Source organism: Gymnogyps californianus, chromosome 3 (genome assembly GCF_018139145.2).
Source record: "Gymnogyps californianus isolate 813 chromosome 3, ASM1813914v2, whole genome shotgun sequence".
In the NCBI taxonomy this organism is placed as follows: domain Eukaryota; kingdom Metazoa; phylum Chordata; class Aves; order Accipitriformes; family Cathartidae; genus Gymnogyps; species Gymnogyps californianus.
Window position 1 is genome coordinate 35,914,624 of NC_059473.1, and position 20,893 is coordinate 35,935,516.

General features: G+C 39.3%; 1 protein-coding gene across 1 annotated transcript in view; it reads right to left on the reverse strand.

Moving 5' to 3' along the window:
- LTBP1 (latent transforming growth factor beta binding protein 1) overlaps positions 1 to 20,893 on the reverse strand; it is a 185,897-nt gene that overhangs the window by 16,377 nt on the left and 148,627 nt on the right. The window contains exons 20-23 of the mRNA XM_050895158.1: positions 18,013 to 18,135; positions 15,826 to 15,948; positions 9,878 to 10,000; positions 6,101 to 6,226 (exon numbers count right to left, since the gene is read on the reverse strand). Of these exons, the coding sequence (XP_050751115.1) occupies positions 6,101 to 6,226; positions 9,878 to 10,000; positions 15,826 to 15,948; positions 18,013 to 18,135 (495 nt within the window). The remainder of the gene's footprint in view (positions 1 to 6,100; positions 6,227 to 9,877; positions 10,001 to 15,825; positions 15,949 to 18,012; positions 18,136 to 20,893) is intronic.

Below are 20,893 nucleotides of genomic sequence, written 5' to 3' on the forward strand. Positions count from 1 at the left end.
GTCTCTGCAAATTCTGTACCAATGGAGTAAACTGTGGAATTTTAACATCTTTTTCAGAGAGGCATCTAATTTCACTTTAGGATGTTTAAGTGGTGGAAAATACATCTCTTCTCCTACTGAGCTGATCCACTGGTTAACAACCTTCAGCTAAAATACAAAATTCGTGCAAAAACTGTATGTACTACATATACCAAAATCTAGGAGACATGTATGAGTATAATTGATAATTATAAAAAAAGTATTTGCAGATGGAACTGGCAGAATAATTCATTTGGTTTGTTGGTTTTGTCAATAAAGGTTTTGATAGTCTTTATATCTTGATTTATTAAACAAAGGAAAAATATTGAAGGAATTTATCTTAGAAATGGTTATTTGTATTTGGCAAAGAATACAATAGCTAGTATGCTTACTCTCAAGGAACCAAATATGAAAATTTGGTCAGTTTCTGCACACTGAACTTACTGAAATCTACCACAAACCCTCCCTAGTAGAATTAATTCAACAACAAGAGTAAGCAACATATCTGCATTAAAGACACTGTCAAAGGTGAAAGGTCAAGTATTACCTTTGATACCCTTTCGTTTTCCAGTCACCATAATGACAGAATTATAAAAAGATGCATGTGGAGTTACTGGGAGGAAGAAGACACAAATTCTTTACAGTTGTGTTTTTCTGGTCCCTCCCTCTTGCTGCTGTGCACTACACCTACATAACAAATCCTACTTTAACATTTAGTCTCATGTGATCATCCAAGTTTCACATATCTGGTCAAAAAATCTGAATACTCTATCTCTTGTTCAGAAAACCCTCTTTAGAAAAGTTAAGAAAAGGAATTCAAAATGAGTAAACAGTGGTGGATTGACAGCCAGGAATTTAAGACAACAGACAATAACATGGTGTGTGTATTTTCAGTGGCCAACTATAGTTTAATAACAAAAGTTCCTGAGCCACAGGACAGTTACTCTGTTAAAAGCCTCGACAGAAGAAACTACAACTGGGGATTTTAGAATTACCTGAATTACAGTATTTCTCTTACTTAATAGCTAAACGTTAAAGGAAACAGATAGGGGAATGGACCACGCAGCTGGTTCTCCAAAGGTAAACTAAGGTCATTGACTACAAAGCTGCAGAAACAAAACTTGTGATTGTAGCAAGTGTCCTAATTTAGTATATAATATAGCCACAGAAGACGGTTTTGTTTTTAAAAAGTACACAGTCTGAACATGACTGGATCTTTCAGTGTATGGGAAATTACAGCAAAGGTCTAAGCACCAAATATTTTTCCTTGTCTAGACAGCTCACTCAAAGGACTCCTGTTTTACAGCCGGAAAGGGCATTTGTTTCTTTAATCACCCTGTAAAGCATGAGGCTTGTAATGGGCGATTCTCTTGCTATACGGAGACAAAGCAAGGGGAAAAACTAAATATGAAACTAATATATCCTATGTCTGTACAGTGACTAAAGCAGTTCTCTGTAATTACAACCTGTAATGAATCCATGACTCAGTGCTGCCTGCTTTAATCAGAACTCCTTTGATCTCACATCATCAGGATCTAAAGAAAGGCAAAACATGTGCGCGCTCAAGCACACTCCTATTCAGCTCAACACCGTGTCCCTGTTTTCTGCCAACCTGAACAAGATGAAGGCATACTTAACCTCAGGCGTGATATTTAAATCTCACTGAAATCTACTTACATGGCAAAGTGTCTGGAATAGGAACTGTTTCCTAGGACAGTTCTGTACAGTGCTTAGGGGAACAGAGCTCTGATTCTGAGACTTCCAAGGCTGCCCATAACACCCATACATAAAAACCACTGTCATGAGAAAATGAGAAAAATGAATATTTGAATAAAGACTTTGTCCATCTAGAGGCAATAATGCTGGATGGTCATTCCACCATTGTGATGATGTGGGTAAGAAAGAGATTCTTGTTTCTCTCTTTGTATTCTTACGTCTCTAGCCAGCACCCAGATAAGAAGCAGTTGATGCCCTAAAACATCTCTATCAGCAAACGTGAGAAGGCGCTGAAGTCTGTGATTACTCATTGTGAAACAAGAAGGTAGCTCACAGGGGCACACTCTGGAGATGCACACTTGAATCTATGTTTGGCAGAAGCCTGAGCTTTCTTACTTCGGTATTTAACCAGAGATTTGGTGAAGCTGTGAAGTTGTCTACTGCATAAAATTTACTCCATGTAACAGATGATACTCTGCCCCAAAAGGAGTCCTAGATTTTCCATACCCTTTTCCTAAAGCTGCCTTGTCTTGCCTATATATGGGCAGAATTATGGTTGTGATGTGCCATTACAGCAAATGTCTGTTCTCTTAAAATGTCTTTGGTGGCAGAGGTAACAGTTATGCACTTCACAGTTCTGCTCTTTGTTTCCCTGATTTTCAGACTTCTTAAGTATGCAGTCATCTTCAACGATGGACAATGCAGCATCTTTGTGTACAGATCTGTAAATTATTCTTTGATCACAGAATGATCTGTGGATGCTCCGTGCAAACATCCAGAAGGCTCAGATGGGTGACTTATTCAGTGGACAAGGAAAGGAGAACAGGATACAAGGCAGTGAGGGGAAAGGAAGAAGCAGAGGTTGGAGAGCTCTGGTGGGATGTGTAAGTTTTTCTGGAGTGCCTGTTGAGGCAGGCAGTGAAGCTCAGGGCTTGTAGCAGAGAGAGGGAAAAGTGAGGGAGCCACTGAGAGACATACGGGATTGGACATGGAGACAGAAGAGGCGCTTGGGGCGGGGTATTGACTTAAGCATCAGAGAACCTCTAACTTGAGTTTTTGCCAGCACAGCTGACTAGCAGCCAACTGGGTAAAACACTGCCTTTACAAGAACCCCAGAGAGCTCGACAGGGAGCTAGGGAGCGCTCCGAGAGCCTCCTGTTCAGAGCGCCTGGCGCAGCCAAATTGACGAGCCTGGGGCCAGGCGGCAGTGGAATGTCACTGCTACAACAAAAGTTTGTCTACACCTTGGAAGAAGACACAGTCTCCACAGCTGTTCAGTTTACTTTGGCCAATGGCCATAAAAACTCCATACCAGAACTGAACCACATGGGGTTCTTAAATGTTTTACGTTGTTGTTGTTTCTGACTTTTCAAAAAACCGAGTCAAACTCGTACAAATACAGTCTGGAGATATGGAAAATCTGCTCCCCAGGTACTGAGAGGCGTCTGAATCCAGCAAAATTTCCTCAGGTTCTTTCTCTGATGGTATAAACAGTTATTCTCGCTCACTTAACTAGAAGAAAATTCACAGAGGCACCTCGTGTAAAGAACAGTAGCTCCTGCGGCTGGAAGCCACATCCTTTCTCAGTACCTGGAATGTCACACGTTCCTTTTGTTTCTGATCTTTTTGTTTCATCTTGCCTTTTCGCATGAAGCTGACACCACTACAAATATTAACACTGAGGCCCTCAGTGCTCCCTTCAAATGAGTTTTTTCAACTCCAGAATTGTTTTTATTAAAATGACAGAATGGAGAAACTAATCATGGTAGAAAAGGAGTGCTGCTGCTTCAGAAGACTAGAAGTACCCTTGCTTCGCCAAGTTATTAAAATACTTTTCCAAGTGCTGAATATAAAAGTCTGATCTGTATTCCATACACACCAATTACTTGTGAAGCATGCTCAACTGGTTTTGTACTTGTTTTATTCTTCATTAAAAAGTTCCAATACTACTCACAATCCTGGAAATAAGATCTTGTGATTTCATCTTTTTCTGTTTAGTAGAAGTTTGGCTTTTTTGTTCTAATGGAGATTAACTTTGTACTACTTCATCATATGTGATGGTAACCCTTCCCTGCGAACTGTGCTACTTTATTAACTGTCAGAGATCCAGACAGAGGGGCTCATTGTTTCTGGTATATCCCCCCAAATTAGATGCCACCAACTTTTTTTTTTTTAAGTTGTGTTTCTATTCAGTTCTGCCTTTTATAATTTCTGAGAGTTTGATTTCACAAGGTTAATAAGTGTTCTTCTAACTTTGGTTTGGAATAAAGTGTTTGGTTTCTACTAAGACCAGGCTGCATTCTTCTCTGACCACTTTTTTTTTTTTCAGCTATGCTCAACAGTGAGGCAAAACACCTGCTACTACTTTTCTTGCCGAGAAATTGAAGATATTTAACCATATCCTTCCTAAACACTGGGTGAAATGTATACATGCTGCCAAAAAAGTCCATGAACATGCTTTGGAATTATCCCCATTACTTGAAATCACAAAAGAGTGCCTTGTCCATTAATCACTGGAGTTATTCAGATTCGCTCTCTCTAGCCTACTTGACCAGGCTTTTGTCTTGGCAGTAAGAGACTGTTTCTTTCAACTTAGGCCATGATGACAAAATAAAGTAAATGTTTAGAGAGCAAAAAGCACCAAAAATACTGCAGGATTTTTTTTAGTTATCAATAATAATTAAAACACAAATAGTGTGTTTGATGTCATGCTATATCTAAATACACAGCACTTATTCCCTTACATCAGCATAACAGTATTCTTGCCAGTAGTGTATTTAACTTCATTAGATATTATATTACTAACTATATGGCAGGTTATATGCCAGCTCAAATAATAATGCTGTAATGCTGTTTTTCCTCTGGTAAAAGTAGGGGGAGTAAATGCAACCGTCAGACAGCAGTTTCAATACACCTCCTCCACCGAAGAAAGAACCTTTTCACTATCCCTAAGTGAACTATGAGAAGAGCTGGCCCATGAAAACCAATCACATATGGATTTACTGGCCTATAATGTGGGACAGAGAACAGCTTGCTTGCCTCTTGGATGCTTGAGATCCCCTACCCACAGGTTTTAACACCAAGCTATCATCTGCTCAGTGCTTCTCCTCTGCATGCATCCTGCCAAACTACTACCATATAATTTTTTCCCCTTCGGAACTTTTCCCACAAGGCTTCTTGTCTTGAACAGCCCTCTCATCCATAAGAACAGCCATTCTTCATCCGGTTAGGGGAGTTTTTGTTTTCTGTCAGCATGGCTGACTACACAAAGCCACATATCTTCTTGGTATCACTGAGCACGTCTCCTATTTTAAATTCAGTGCAGGAGAGCAGCATCACTAGCAAGTGTGTGCATTCCATTAGCAACAGGATATATTCTCATGCTATAACCAAATAAAAACTCTAGTTACACCTAAATTGTAGGCTCCTGGTTGATGTTTCTCACCAGTGTTATTACTGGAGCAGCTTTTACAACCTTACATGAAAAATACCTGTGTAAGCATACCTGCATACACTTACAAAGAATAAGCTGACTTTAGCACTGTAAAGATCTAATTACTGCTATTTACTCAATTTCTGCCATTTCAAAATGCCTGAGGTTCTATCATAGATAGCATTTTACCACAGTTTCTCACTGGAGTTACTTCTGTTGTACAGATGCTTCATCTGCATCTTTTTAAAAAAAAAAAAAAAGCGGCCTCGACAAGCAAGGTTCTGTTGTCTTGCACACAGCAATGAGAACATTCAGGCAGCTCAGGCTTGCTGCTAATGCACTAAGCAGCTTTAAATTAAATAATCCTAAATATTTATGACAGGAAGGTCTCACCCACTGAAACGTACCAGAAGCCTGAGTCCCAAACTCACTTTACATGCATTTTATATATATTTATTCCTTCCACCCTTGCTATGAGATAGAAATAATTTCCCATCTACAAATAGATATTCATATTATTACAGATGTCCGCTGGTTTCTTATATCTTAACATAAGAATATCATTCCCTCCTTTGCCATCATTTGCCATAGTTAGGTTAGTATTCCTTCTTTTTCACTGATTTCTTTTGCTCAAAAAAATATAATCCAATGTTAAGATAGCAAAATTATTAAAAATCAAGAAAAGTAAAACACAGCTTGTAACAAACGTTAACTCCATTACGCTGCCCATTTTGTACATTTCCTGTTATACTTCTTATGATTCAAACAGCAATGTAGCACACCATGCATTTACAAGAAAAAGAACAAAGGGCCCTTAGGTGGCAGACTGTGGAGTTAACAGTGGTTTGGGGGTATTAGACCCAAACCACCTACTTTTGTCACCCAACTAATAACAGCAAATCAATGGGAATGCATTATTGTAACTTGTCTCACCTTCACATGTTCGGCCATCTGCAGACACAGAAAAGCCCTGCTCACATATGCACTGGTAGGAACCATCCGTGTTTAGACACTCCCCGTGAGGTGAACAGAGGTCAGATCTCTCACATTCATTGATATCTGAAAACACAGAGACATTAAGAGCTTTGCAACATCATCGTACCCTTAATATTAAGCCTAAGTTCAATTAGTCTTAAAAACAGCTTTTATTTCCACCAGCTATGTAAACAGCTATGTAAACGGAGCTCATTTTCCAGAGAAACCAAATCTTCTGGGATCATTCTTAAACTCTGTATAGGCATCACTATGTTCTGCTGCATCATACTCTATCACACTCTGCAGTAAGGATGAGCAGATGAGTGATTTGTGAGATATCAGTATAAGCTCCATACTAGCCAACATTTCTTCTGCATTAGGGGAATTCTCAGATGGCTCCATCTCACTGCTTTTTGATTGCTGCATGCTGGTCAACTTGTGCATCTGGCTCTATGTATTACCAGCAGGTCTGGAGTTGCATCTTTCCCAGTAGGCTGATTTTATATAATTTAAAGCCAAATGCTTTTTTGCTGATGGGGAATGGGAATGGTCCCAAAACGTTGCTATATAAGAGTCTGTCATCACTGCTTTTTTTTTTTTTTTTTTTTAAAGTTAGAAACCATTTTTCAAACACTACCTTTCAAACTTGTGAATCTGAAAAACAAGCATTTCTTTCTGATTGATGTCTTATCTTAACAACAAAACCTGCCATCAGAACTTAAGGACTGCATTCATTCATTCATTAAGGAGGTACCACTTTCACATGAAGTACCATTCACATTGTAACTGCACTTTTGTATTTTGCTTTACAAAAACCTATTAAGAAGTTTTCAGTACCATGCTGAGATCAAACACAAATTTACAAACAAAACTTACACATGTGGCTCATTCATCCATCATCACAGATGCTAGAATTTCTTATTCTTAACTGTTTCTATTGTTGCTTAGATTCTAGACGTTGTTACAGCCACACAAAATGCATCAAAGTAGACAGTAACTTCGATAGACTAGAGAAATTATGATTTCAATACCATCATTTCGAGATCCATGACATCCATTATAGAATTTTCTTTAGATACAGACTGATTCTGTCCTGTATGTAAACCTTCTAGACCGGTGTCCTGAAGTCATGGCACATATGCGGAAAGAACAGAGGCAGCTCGGGGAAGGGTAGTATCAGTATGAGGTGCACAGGGAAAAGTCAGTGCGCTGCGCTTCACACAACACCTACATGTATAAAGTTTTCTCTGAATTCATAGTAAATGCAGACCAATGACATACTTCCTGAAGCCCTCTGAAAGTCAGGTAAAGGTGGGAGATCAGTAATGACAAGGACAGTACAGTACCTTCTCAGGACCAACACTGTTCTCAAGACTATGCCAGAAAAATACTGGAAACCAAACCAGCTGCTTACGCAAGGTAGAGTGATGTATTAAAAGACAGGAAGACAAAATTACAATGTTAGGGAAATAGAGTATAATTCGTCTGCAAGAGCAAACTGCACACTTTCTGATGTTTTGGACTCTTTTCAACTTTGCTCCTTACCGAAACGCATGTTCCTAATTTCTAGTCTAGTCCAGATTCAACTTGCACATGCTGCGTTCTGTGATAAATTTGCCAGTTTAATTCAATAGCTCTCTACTTTCAATTATGGTTTGCTTTGAACATAATAAGGCTATGATCAAGGCATGTCTCATTTTTTTCCTTCAACAAAATAAACAGTTTAAAAGCATTCAATCCTTTTTCCCCCAGGCCATCAGCTTTTTTGGGTTCATCTCTGACTCTCCTCAGCTGATCAGCATCCATTTTGAATTGTGGGCACCACAATGTCAGTGTACAACAATGTGCCAAAAGCAGTTGTATCAGTGCAAAACAGAGGTAAACAAACCTTGCTTACTCCTGTTGGATATTCTGATTTTTCAGTCTTCTGGGGAGTGCATTAGTCCTACTGGCCACAGGGTTGCACTGGAAGCTCATATTCAGCTGAATGTCTCTGACCCCTAACTCCTTCTCAGTGACTGTGCCCCGGAAAGAAGTCCACTATCCTACAAGCACGACTGAGACGACTCCTTCGATATAGAACTGGCTATATTGAAACTCATACTGTTTGCTCATACCTAGTACACCATGTGATCAAGATCACTCTGCACTAGTGGCCTATTATCTGGATCTTTTACTATGTCCCTAATCTCTCCAGGTAAATTCTCTCAAAAATTTTATGTTTTTTCTTGCTGTTACAGAACTCTGATAGAACTAACTTTCAGTCATTTAAAAATGTCTCAATTTAGCTGCTGCTTAAAATATTTTGAAGCTACTGTTGAAATGTAAAAAGTCATCATTTATGATACAAGTATGGCTAGTTTTGTCCAGTACAAAATACAGGACAAGAAAGTATACTGAAGATTTCCATCTTTGACAAATAAAAATGCTACTATTGCATCCTGTAACAGCTTAACAACAAGTAGTCAACACAGTTAAAAAAGTCTAATCATACTTAATTCTGCTAGCCAAAGATCTCCCTTTATGTTCTTTTGCTGTGTCCAGTTCTTCGCTATTCTAACTTGTTAGTATTCATTGTATTAACTCCTCCTTTCTTCCATTTGTTTTGATACTGATCTGGCTATTTCTCAAGCAGTTTCACTCCTCTCTACAGCAAGTTGTTATTTTTCAGCGTTGGTGGTCTTCTTTCTCAAGTGTGGCACTCTTACCTGAAATGATTTCCAATTTTCATTCACATTTTTCTGTTAAAAATACTGTCTATACTGTCTGTCCCTTAGTTGGCTCATAAGTGCTTTCAGTTTTGTTATTTTTATCCATTTAAAACATGAAGCCTATATACTACTACTATACGTAGTGAAGAGAATAGAGTGGTATCAAAGCTGGCATTGATTTATAGCTTGTGATCAATTCTCTTATCTGCTAAAGCAAGGTCTAATACAGCACTTCTGTATGTTGAATATAACATTTTCTGAATTAGAAAGCAGTCACATAGAATACTCAGAACTTTTACAGGGAATTTACTGTTGGTTGCACAAGATCTTCAACATAGATCAGCTGGAATACAGTCTCTCAGCTCAAGTCTAAACTGTGCAGAAGAAAGCAGCCAAAGCAAAGTCCAGTCTCCAGGTCCTCCAGTCATTTAGAGCATGAACACGCTATCACTTTCCAGCTCTAATACCATGTTTCTTGTCTCATAAAAATGGATGGCAACACGGAGTTGTGAGGCATGCCTGGGTGTTGTGCCAACATGGAGTTGGGATCATTCAGAACTAAAACCTGGGAAATATTTTTCTGGGTTTGGCAACGCTGACTCAGCCTCAGATAAAACATTCTCTTCCTCCCCACCGATCCTCCACAAAGCACTGCAAGTGTTTTAGAGGTGAGAGAGGTTTATCTAATGTGACTTGACACTAACTAGACTGCTCTTTCACAAACATAAGTGGTTCTGTCAAAATAAATGTTTCCAGGATTTGGGAAAATGCAGCACTGTATGTCTGTTAGTTCTAATATAGATTCTCTTTCAAGTTATGAAGGCGGAGATTTCAGCTTCTTGAAATAATTTCTCAGCATATATTTACAGAGAGCAATATAAAATGAGGAGAGTAAGAAAGTACTACAAACGATAAATAAAATGAGTTTCTCTTCCTTAGCATCATCGGTGACTATCACAAGTTATGCTTACAAACTTGCACATTTAAAATAATGATCCAGGCATTTTTTATAGCTATTTCATACCTTGACATCCCCTACTCGCTATCTGCTGGAAACCATCTGGACAAGTGCATTTGTAAGACCCGTCAGTATTCATGCAGTTTCCTCCAAGGCAAATATCACTGTCTTGAAGGCATTCATCAACATCTGAAATAAAAATGTAACTGAATTATTAGATGATGTAAAAACTGATGAAACTTTTAACAGTGCCCTTTAGTAACTGTGTGCGTGTGTGGAAATCAAGTTCACTACACTTTAGCATGTCCTTTTAATTTCCCTTTCATCGTATCATCAAACTTCTTGTATTTCTGAGAGCTTTAAAATTTGAGTTTGTATGTCATTTATTCCTAGCAAATATGTCTAACGTGCCACCTGCATCTCTCATGAAAGCTATCATATCAGATCTTTATACCACTCTCTACCCTACTATAATGGTGACTGCGGTGTTACAGTAATGCAGTTAGAAAGAAATCCAAGCAGCTGTACATTTAGCAGACAGACACAAAAAATGCCTACTAATGCAAGTTTGTAGTTTGCAATATGCATCTCTGGACATGTTTAGACCACTACACAGAGATCCCTGAGCCGGAAGTGACCCAACTCAGGCGTCCCCCAGAGCATGGGCAAGCCCAAGCATAGCTGATGTGTCACACCAGACGAGACGTGCCTGTGGAGACTACTCACAAAACAACCACATGGACAGGAGGCTTGTAGGACAAGGACCATACTGTGCGTACTGCTGTGCTAAGTTACTTTTTCATGCAGTTCACGTGATGCGATACAGCCTTTCCACAGGCTTAGCAGCTTGGTCACAAAGCTGAATAGCTGCTTTTGCACAGCGCTGCACCCAAGCCATAAATCCAGGTCCAGAGTCAGGGCACGCAGGGTCTAGCTCCCAGCTGCCTATCTACCACGTTCCCAGCATCCAGCCTCAGGCCTGTAGACTCTGCCCTGGTGTCTTGACATCTATTGGATAAAGGTGCTGACTGACACATAGCAGGGCAAGTTTCAGGACACAAACTAGATACAAAGTAATCAAATATTTCAAGAACAGGACACTGGCACTGTCTCCACCTCAAATCTTTTCTTCTTGTTGTCTTTCTTAAAGGCAGCCCAATGGAGGAAACAGAGCACAGCTACTGTGGATACAGGATTAACTCAGCAAGTGCCTACATTCCAGTGATATTATACTGTTTTGTTTCACTACAGCTAAAGATCACAAGGTATTTGATGACTGTGCCTGTAAGTTTTAAAAGCAAACAGAAAATGAGAGTCAAATAAAAGAAGCATCTCATAAGCAACTTTCCCCTGCCTCCACAGTGCCCTACCTCATAATTCATTGAGTCTATTGCTCTGATAATGCAGATAGTTTCCTTTGAAAAACAGTTATCACAGACTTTTCCCACTGCCTTTGATTATTCTGATTTCTTAAGCATGGATTTTAGCCGATTAGAATTGTAACTTTTTCCTGCGTTGCAGGAATGAACAACAATTGTAATTAAAAAAGAGGACATGATCTCATTTCTACACTTATCTCTGGAAAGCTCACACTATATCAGAGTGCAACTATTCTTGGGATTTAATCTATTTGATAAAAAATAAGAAATAGGGATAGCTTTCTTACATAAATGAATGTTATTGCAGATAAAACTGCACTTAAAGCTGACAAAGTTGTGACCTCTTGATAACCACGTTTTATAATCATTTTCAACTGAGAAGTAAATTGTGGTTTATTTAAAACAGCAATTAATTTTGACTAGGAGCATGAGAAAAAATTAACGACTCCCTTGCGCTGAGTTAATGCCAAGTCTCACAACAAGAAGGCGTCTTCTGCCAAATTCAGTCAAAATGCATTATTTTCCATATAGGATGCAAACCTCCCTTTCTCTGATGCAACTCTTCACAGGTCCTATGGTTGCTGCACAAGAATCACCAGAAAACTCAGAGACAGTAACTCATGCTTGAGATGTTCAGTGCTTTTTACCACCCTTTACACATGCATCTCTTGAGCATTTTAGCCAGCAAAATCTCTGAAGGCTCCTAGGAGAACACTGGAGCCTCCTATGCTTCAGACAGACTCTTTTCCAGTAACCTGAGTTCTTTGAGATGTACAGTCTATATGTAAGTCCAGCTGGTGCATATTCATACTTCCTGTCAGTTGAGACAAGGCCACAGGTGCGCTCACACTTTGTGTTCCCTCGTATTCAGAGCAACACAGAGCAGAAAGTCTCAATGTCACTTCATCTCAAGAACAAGATGCTGAATGAGAGAGTAAGGCAGAAAAAAATAAACATGCATGTGGTCATGCATCTTGAAGACATCTGACTACTAGGCAGTAACCTCTTTTTTCTATCTTCAAGTGGAAGGTTGTGCGTACAGCTGACCTGTGGATGGTCATGTACTTCCAGGCTACTAATTTCCAAGCAGATAATAGCAAGTCTCTACAGGTACTGCAGAAGGGAAAAGTTCTTCAGCCTTGGATAACAGGGTATACAGGCATTTACAATAGGAATGGACGTATGGATTATTGCTCTCAGATAGAACTGAAGGTATGAAGGCCTCAGTCCAGCTTTCTCATTTTCTGAAGAGTTCAGTGCAAGGACGCATACAGAGCATGTATACTGCATGGAGACATGTATACACCAACGTATAGAATAATTATTTGCAAATTACCTTTATTCTTAAACAAGTGAAATACTGTGCAAAGACTTCCAGACAAAAACTTCAGCCACAGTTGCAAAAAGCACAGCTGAAAATGAGCACAGCATAATTCTGCCAAATTCTGCAATATCCCTAGAAGTTTGCACAAGTGTATAATGATCAAACCAGCAGAGTGCTTCTTGAGCTGCTACATTTTTAAGAAAACTTCTGAAGCAGAAGCAATCCTTATTAAATAAACAAGCACATCTCTTGCAAGTGATTTGCCAATCACATTGGCTTTACAGCCTGATACATTTTTGGGTATCCTCTGACGTGACAAATGTCCATCCCTGAGTCTTTGAGAAACTGGACAGAATTTGAATCACTCTGTTCTTTTCACACAATTGTACTGTGCTATACCCACAGTTTTTGTCATCTCTTTCCTGCTTTCTCTGTGAAGTGTTAGAAACATTCAGGTAAATAGGCTAATCCGAAAATCAGAGGCCATCATGTGGAGAAACGTTGGATGTCTTCTCATGGTGATTTTCTCTTTATGGAAGCTCTGTCCTGTAGTCCATGCACACATCTGGCTGAACTAACAATCAGGAGGAAAGCCCTTTTCATGAAGATGGAACATGGCTGTGAGGCTGAGGACCTCCGCTGATATGAAAAGAATGTGAGATTTAAACCTGTAGTCAACTGAGTTCCCTAAATGTGCACTGAATACTTCAAGGAGCCTTCAAAAATAATTACATCACAAGGTGAGGAAAAACAAGAGAGGTGAATGTACAGCAGATAAACCAGTTGCACAAAGCATTCTTACTGACAGCAGAACAAGCATAGTCTGTTCAAACTTAGTTTCCAAGGTGCAAAAAGCAGTCCATAATATCCTGTACTTCCGAAAATATCAAAGGGATATAATGAAAGCACAGAAGAATTTCTTCCACTTCAAGAGATGAATAGATTTTGTGCAGGACTTGTATTATTTATGAAAATCTTCAGTGAACAAACTGTCTCTACAGAAATTAAGCACTGTGTTACTGGGTGGAGAACGTGTAGATTTGGTAGCAGACTGTTGTAAAGGAGACAAAGACCCTGGGGTGAGGGAGCAGTTCTACCCTTTTTCCTTGTATGATCCAATCCCTCTTCTTTTGTCTTGAGAGCTTCTGAAATTTTTTTTTCTTGAAAATTGCCCTTGAACAGGATCAAGGAAGATAAAGCATGGACCTGTCCTGACAGGCCATTGCATAGTGATGGAGAGCAGCACAGTTACCATGACTTCTTGGGCTGTATGAAATGCACCAAAGCAGTCTGAAGAGAAGTTCTGGAAAACATTTGGTCCTCAACTACAATGGATTTAAATTCATTTCTATATTTCATTTGCTCTTCTTCACTACAAGATGGTTTAACTCACCATTTCATATGCTCACACGTGCTAACAGCATTTACTAATTCAAAATCTCTCTCTGCAGACTTGATGGTTTGTAAGGCTTCTTGCCGAAGGAACCAAAATGCTTGAAACAGTTATGCATCCCACACTCTGACCATCTCCCTCTCTGCTATGCAGAAGAAAGAACGAACCTTTTCTTGTTTAAGGTGAACAAGGTAAGAACTCATAAATTAAATTGCAGCAATAGAAGATTACCATCACACATTTGGGAAAAAAGAAAGTCTGACACAAGCACAACAAAGCACTGGCACAGGCTGCTTGAAGAGATGTTTGGAATCTCATCTGCTGAAGCCTACTCAGAGCAGGTTAGATGAATACCTGTCAGGAATGACACCATATGGTCTGTTCTGCTTTTGGGAGGCAGGGTGGACCAGTGATCCCTTCCACCACATTTTTCTTTGATTCTTGACACAGTATCTCTGCATCTGTTGCAACTCATGAGGATCTTGAAGCCAGGCAAGAGCAAAATTCTTTGACACAAGTTTCTAGTGCCTTGCATCATCAGCCCACATTTCTTGAGCTGATGCAAGTGATGCTGATATTCACCAGGAACTCTGAGAAGATTGTGTTAAGTTGTTCTATGACCAGATTCTCCAAACAGGTGAGTACCAAAGAGTATCAGTGTGCTGAGGAGATTTTATAAGACATCCTTATTCCTTGTTGGTGAGAATTTCAAGAGATGCTGTCACTCATTAAAGGTGGGCAATCCAGTGTCATCATTGATGATAAAATCTGGTCTGATATTATAGGTTTGTCTTGAGAAGACAGCATTTATTTGGCTCAAGAGGAACTGCTCTTCTGCCTGGATCACTTGAAGAGGAGGATTCCTGGCCTATTGCTGCGGGGGAGAAGTTGGGAACTGCCTCCTACAGTGCTGTGTGGAGGATAATCTAGCAGCAGAACACTATTAGGTCGAAACACAGTAAGAAGCTGTCTCTTCCATGGCATCAGCAGCTACAGAAAGCACAACAGAGACTGGAAAGCTTTTATGTGCTAATACCACATGTACAGTGAGACCTTAACTGACAGGTTTTTTTCCCCCTAGGGTAAGATAAGGAAGCAATGGAGGTACAATCTTTTCTGGAGCTCGCTAGTAAGTAATCTCACATGCTCAAGGTGACCATGAGTAGTGCAGCAGACATACCATATCAGATGGTATAGCCAACGATGGAGAAGAGGGAGCAGCTTTGAAATAATTCATTAGGAAAAAATCTGTTTGCCAATTACTGGACAATTAAATTGTTCTACTTGAGAGATAATAGAATGTTTCTGTTTTCTATAAGACAGCATTTCTCCCTACATTTACCGAACATCTTTCACCTCTTATTTTTGTTTTTACAAGCTCAGTACGTAGACTGCCTTCTGAGACAGTGAAAGCTGTCAGCTCCAGCAGATCCCCCTGAAGCTCGTCTTATACTACATATTTTCTCCTGCTAGTGCACATGTGGGATTATGGTGGCTGGCTACAGGTTCCCAAAACCAGCTGGAGAAGAAGTTTTAACTTAGCAGGCCCCCATGTGAATAGTGTATGCTGGCAGAAGCTTTTGTAATACAGAACCACTGTGTCAGAATTTGAGCAACAAGGTTTGGAAAGGCTTAATTGTTTTTGGTAATAATGTCAACTGCTCTTCCAATCTTACTGTTGGAAACACATGTGCTGATTTCTTGTATGTGGAAAGATGACAGAGACTATTTCTAAGAATCCGTTAAATATGTGGCTGTGTAGGTGGGGACTGTTGAATGGTCGACAGTAAAGTATAGAGGAAGAAAGAGGACCAACATATCTTTCTGCCCCATTCTCAAAAGAGTTCATGCCTATAGCTGAAACACTCAAGATCTTATTGAAAAAAAATGAATCCGTAGCTTAAGTCCACAAGCTTACCTTCACACTGATCTCCAGTAGATGATAATGTGTAGCCTTGGCTACAAATACATCTGAAAGATCCTTCTGTGTTCCTGCAGCGTCCATTTGTACAGAGTGATCGGTGCTGGCATTCGTCTATATCTGTAGCAGAAGAGACAGTGAAAATGTAACACCTCGGAAAATACCAATTATGATTAGTAAATTAGAATGGTGCAATAACCAGTTCCGAACAAAACAGCAAAGCAGAGTGTCAATATCCAGTACTGCTTCTCTTAGTCTTATTTATTAACAAATGCAGACAGTCAATATAATGCATAAAAATACATGAAATTGCAGATTGGATGTTTTCCTTGAGTTGACTGCATTCAGCATTCTCTCCTGTAGTGTTAATATATCCCATAATGCACAAATGGATACACACACATGCTGCTTGAGAGCTGCTTTTGTTTCTCTTATATCCGGCAAAGGTAACAAGCCAGCCACTCCAGTGAGTCAGCAAAACCCACAAAATACTTTCCAGCAGGATCACCACCTTTTAACAGGGTGTGGTTTTCAGATGCACACTGACAGGCTGTTCCCCTATGAAGTTGTACCTTAAGGCTCCTTTAAATACTTGCCTTGTAACAGTATTAATCCTCTAAGTATGGGGAAATGTCTCTCTGCTTCCACAAGCACTGCTAATCCCTCAGTGCTTCAGTTCTCATAAACTGGGGTCAGCCTGGGTTAACAGATGGACTTGAACATGAAGCTTAAATTTTCCTATGAAAAACTCAAAATATTGGAGGGGAGTGGCACTTTGAATTCAGAACATAGCACACGTCTTGTTTGAGCTAGGAAGCCTGTTTTCCCTCTCTTACTTATAAAATACTTGTTAAGGAACAGTAATTAAATTGATATGGTAGATTCTTAGTCACCTCTAAGATTTAGGCATGGCTGAATGTCCTTCTGAAAATATACTCCAATTCAAACAGGAGAAAGTTACTCAATGAGGTTTTCAGGTCTGTGTTATGGCTACGTAGTCTGACCTCTTGAGTAATGGTCCCTTGCGACCACAGAAGTTTTGAGTTTAAGGATCACCAAAATCTGTGGGGCTGCATGAAGCATCTGGGCATGTGTACGGGTCCTTACTTTAGAAGGGTGCACTTTAAGAACAGTCTGTACATGCCAGCTCAGCTTGGCAAGGGCCCTTTTCCATGAAAGGCTCAGAGGAAGCAGTCAAACTTTGTCTACATACTTTCCCCAAGACCAGTCTGCTCTGTGTCCTGGACAGCACATTTAACTCACTCAAGGCACTTAACTTACACTGATGTTTTGTTTCAAACTTCCTGACAAATTTACATGAACGATCATTTAGTTTTACTGTATTATTTTTAGCACTTAGAAGTCTGAAAGTGTTTGGTGCTATACACAGACACTTAGGGAAGGGTGGGGGGAAGGGAAAAGAAGAAAAACCAACATCTGACAAGGAATGTTCAGGTTTCTGTGTGCTTCCACAGCTTGGAGACATTCTCCCAGATTTTCACCTTTGGGGAGAGGTTTCAAGAAGTCCCCTCTCCCTAAGGAGAGGGCTATTCATACCGCCTGTATACACTCTAGGTTCTCTCTCAGACTACTCTGCTTGACTTCAGACGTAATTTTGTTCCACTGGAGCAGTCCCGATGGGAATTTTAGATGTGGAAGAAACGCAGAATCTGACACTTTGGAGGTACAGGTACTGTTCTTAGAAATACGACACCAAACTCTCTCTCTACTAAATGTACTACTTGAAATGCAGGGACACCAATGCAGGCATCAGCTAGTGTTAACTGACACTGCTGGGTTCCAAGAGGGTGCAGCCTGGGTTTTTTGATTCCACTCACCCACATGAAAGAAAAAAAAGATAGAAAGAAAAGCAATTAAGCCAGTGAAAGCCACTGTCCCCAAACCTCCAAAACGACAGAAATGCCAAGGATTTTGCAGAAATTCCAATTTAGCAATATAAATATTACTACACGTTCTTGATTTGCTTTATAACAAATGTCAAAATCTACAATGTGACCATGGAAGCCATAAAACGGAAATACATATTCTTACATTTTTGGTTATTTAGCTTCAGTGTTGTTTCTACGTTTGTTGTTTCTCCATTAAAGAGAATACTATTAGATGAAAAATATTATCTAAAAGGTAAGTGCAGCCTTATGAATTTTAATCATATTTTTTTCCTACCTTCACACTGATCTTCTGATGCAGAGAGTCTGAAACCTTGGCCACAAATACATCTGAAAGACCCCTCCATATTTTCACAACGTCCATTTGTACAGAGATTGCCATACTGACATTCATCTATATCTATGAATACAAAGAAAGCGTAAGTGTATAATTAACTTGGGTACAACCATCTTTCAGTTGAGCTTGGGAATTTATTCAAATTCTGCCATAAGCATGGCTATAATCAGTTTTCCTGTATATTTTGACCTTGACAATTCTGCAGCAATTCTGATTTAAAAAAAAGGATTTGAACTTGAGCTGCCTTGTGCTCAAACACTCAACTATACTCAGAGCCCACATGACTAAAACAATGCTTTCATCCCAGTACTGCAAGGACTGCAGTTTAGGCTAAGAAACCTTTTTCTGCCTTTTATTTTCTTTTTTTTAAATAGGGGTTGCACTATGAACTAACTGTGTCCACATCATCCTTACCTGAATAACATTATTTTGCCCATAATTTTCCCACAGTAGCTTAAACCAGTGCAGTTTTAGTATAGAGAAGAGGTCAGCAAGTGCTGGCACATTCATTCTTGCATTAAACAGATTTACTCTTAGGATACGTACCTGTGATAAAAGCACTAGCAGCTGCCAACACGTTGTAAGCATTATCACTAATCCTTTTGCTATTGCAAGGAACAATCCAGAAAAGCAGACACAGCTCATGCTGGCAAGGCTGTGTTAGAAGCTATTCTCTCTGAAACCATTTTTAAAACATGTGCTCTGGTCAGAATCCCCCAACCTGCTGCCTCTGCTTGTTTACCTGGAGCTTACCTATGGGTGCGAGGGAACAGGCAGGTCCTCTTGGAAGCTAGAACAGACCTCAACCACATTTTCTGCTTTGAGTTTTTCCTGTTTTTTAAAGCTAGGTCGATTAATGTACAGGATTTAGAGGAGTTCTCCAGTGCATAACTAAAGACTATACGAAACACATATACATGTGAGACCTTCTTAGATGACATTTTTCAAGTTGACTTAAAGGAGGCAGGTTCTAAAGGACTTAGCTGACACCTGAAGAATTTCAAGGGGATTTCTGCACTTCACATAGGTCCCTTTGAAAGGCTACTCTATCTGGGCAACAAGGAACTCCATTGGATTATGCCTTTATAACAAAAGTTTTAGAAGCAAAATCTCTCTTCCTGGTCACAAACCATCCTTTATTTACAGGAGGACTTGAAAGAAACTTTTTTTCTATAAGCTATTCCATAGACACCTACTTTCATCACTCTCTGAAAGAATGGTATCAACTAGATGGGCCACTCTCTTTAGCCAACATGAAAATTGCTACATTACTGTTTAAGAATAATTTTCAAGAATTCCTTTTGAATGCAATTTGTATAAATCAACAAAGAAAAAAGCAAACATATAAATAAATAACATCTTTTGTTATAAACCCAGCCAGAGTTAGTTCAGTATTCTAAAATAATCAATATTGTCTTTTTCCTAGGAGTGGTTTTCACTAAAAAAAAAAAAAAGTTAATTTTAAAATTTTATTTATTTATTCTGGGGATGTAGTTAACAGCAAGCAGGTGTCCCTGTTCATATGGAAAAAGCTATGTTTTTCAGCTTCACTGATGCACAAAAAGAATTACACCTTATTTGCCTTTATGTGCCAGAAATCATATTACTCCCAATTATCCTGTCTTTTGCCACCACAAAGCACACAAAATCCGTCAACATAAAAGAGTAAAACTACTGATTATTTGAGGCACTTGAGCTATTTAGGCAGCTGTAGCACAGGGAGAGCTGGAAAAAGACTGGAGGTCTTTAAATCATCATCATAGCTCTTATTAGCTATTGTGAATATCTGCAGTAACTATTTTCCTTATATATATTTATCATTCATGGCTCTTTACAAGCTCCTATATAATCTGACTTTGACAAAGCCCATCTCTCCCCAGACACAAACAAAATCACCATTATTGTCCATATTTCAAATGACCTACAATTCTTGTTTCCTCACTTCAGCCTCTAACTCTGTAAATAAGATGTCCTGTTGCAGCCTGGCCAAGAACACGAAGTGGCATCCTCCCGAGAGACGACAGTACAGATCCAAAGGTGCTCTGCTATGGCAGTTCAGTAGGCAATACTACTTACACCCTTCTGCAAGACTAATTTCTCAGATTCCTACTGTTGCAAAATGTGCTTGCTCAACAAAACACAACCTTTGCTCTCAGTGTATATGATCAATGCTCTAATTCAAGAATTTGTTAAAACACAGAGAACCTAATTCAGCAGTCAGGCACGCGAATTTCCAACTGAATAACAAACCTGCTTCTCAGATTCAAATTAATCTACTTATCTCCAAGCTACTTGAAAATGAAGCCTGCAATATTATTTCTGATTTTTGGATGGGACTTGAAGATCAACAGACTTTCCTATAAAGCCAGCAGAAAAGACAGGAACAGAACCTAAATCTTCTGAGATGAAGCCCAAAACTGTAACTGATTCTGCTGAAGCTCCCTACACTAGGGCTGGAGGTATACGGATCAGCTCTGCTGACCTCTGTATTAGTTTCGAAAGCTTCTGATGGGGTCCCTAATGCTGTACAAGCTGAATATTGTTAGTTAACCACATAGCTGCAAAATCCACCACAATGATAACCATGAGGATGAAGCAGTCTAGCAAGTTTTGTCAACCTAGTTTTTTTTTTTCATTTATTCATCAACACACAGAAGCGTGCTCTAGATTCACATGCTACTTTATTGTCATTCTACATCATGACATATCATTTTAGTTGAATGTGCAAATGTGGAGAGAGAAAGATTAAAAAAAAAAATCAGTGATTGCAAGTAAACTTTAAAAAAAATATTTCAAATAGTCCCTGTACAACACAAACGCA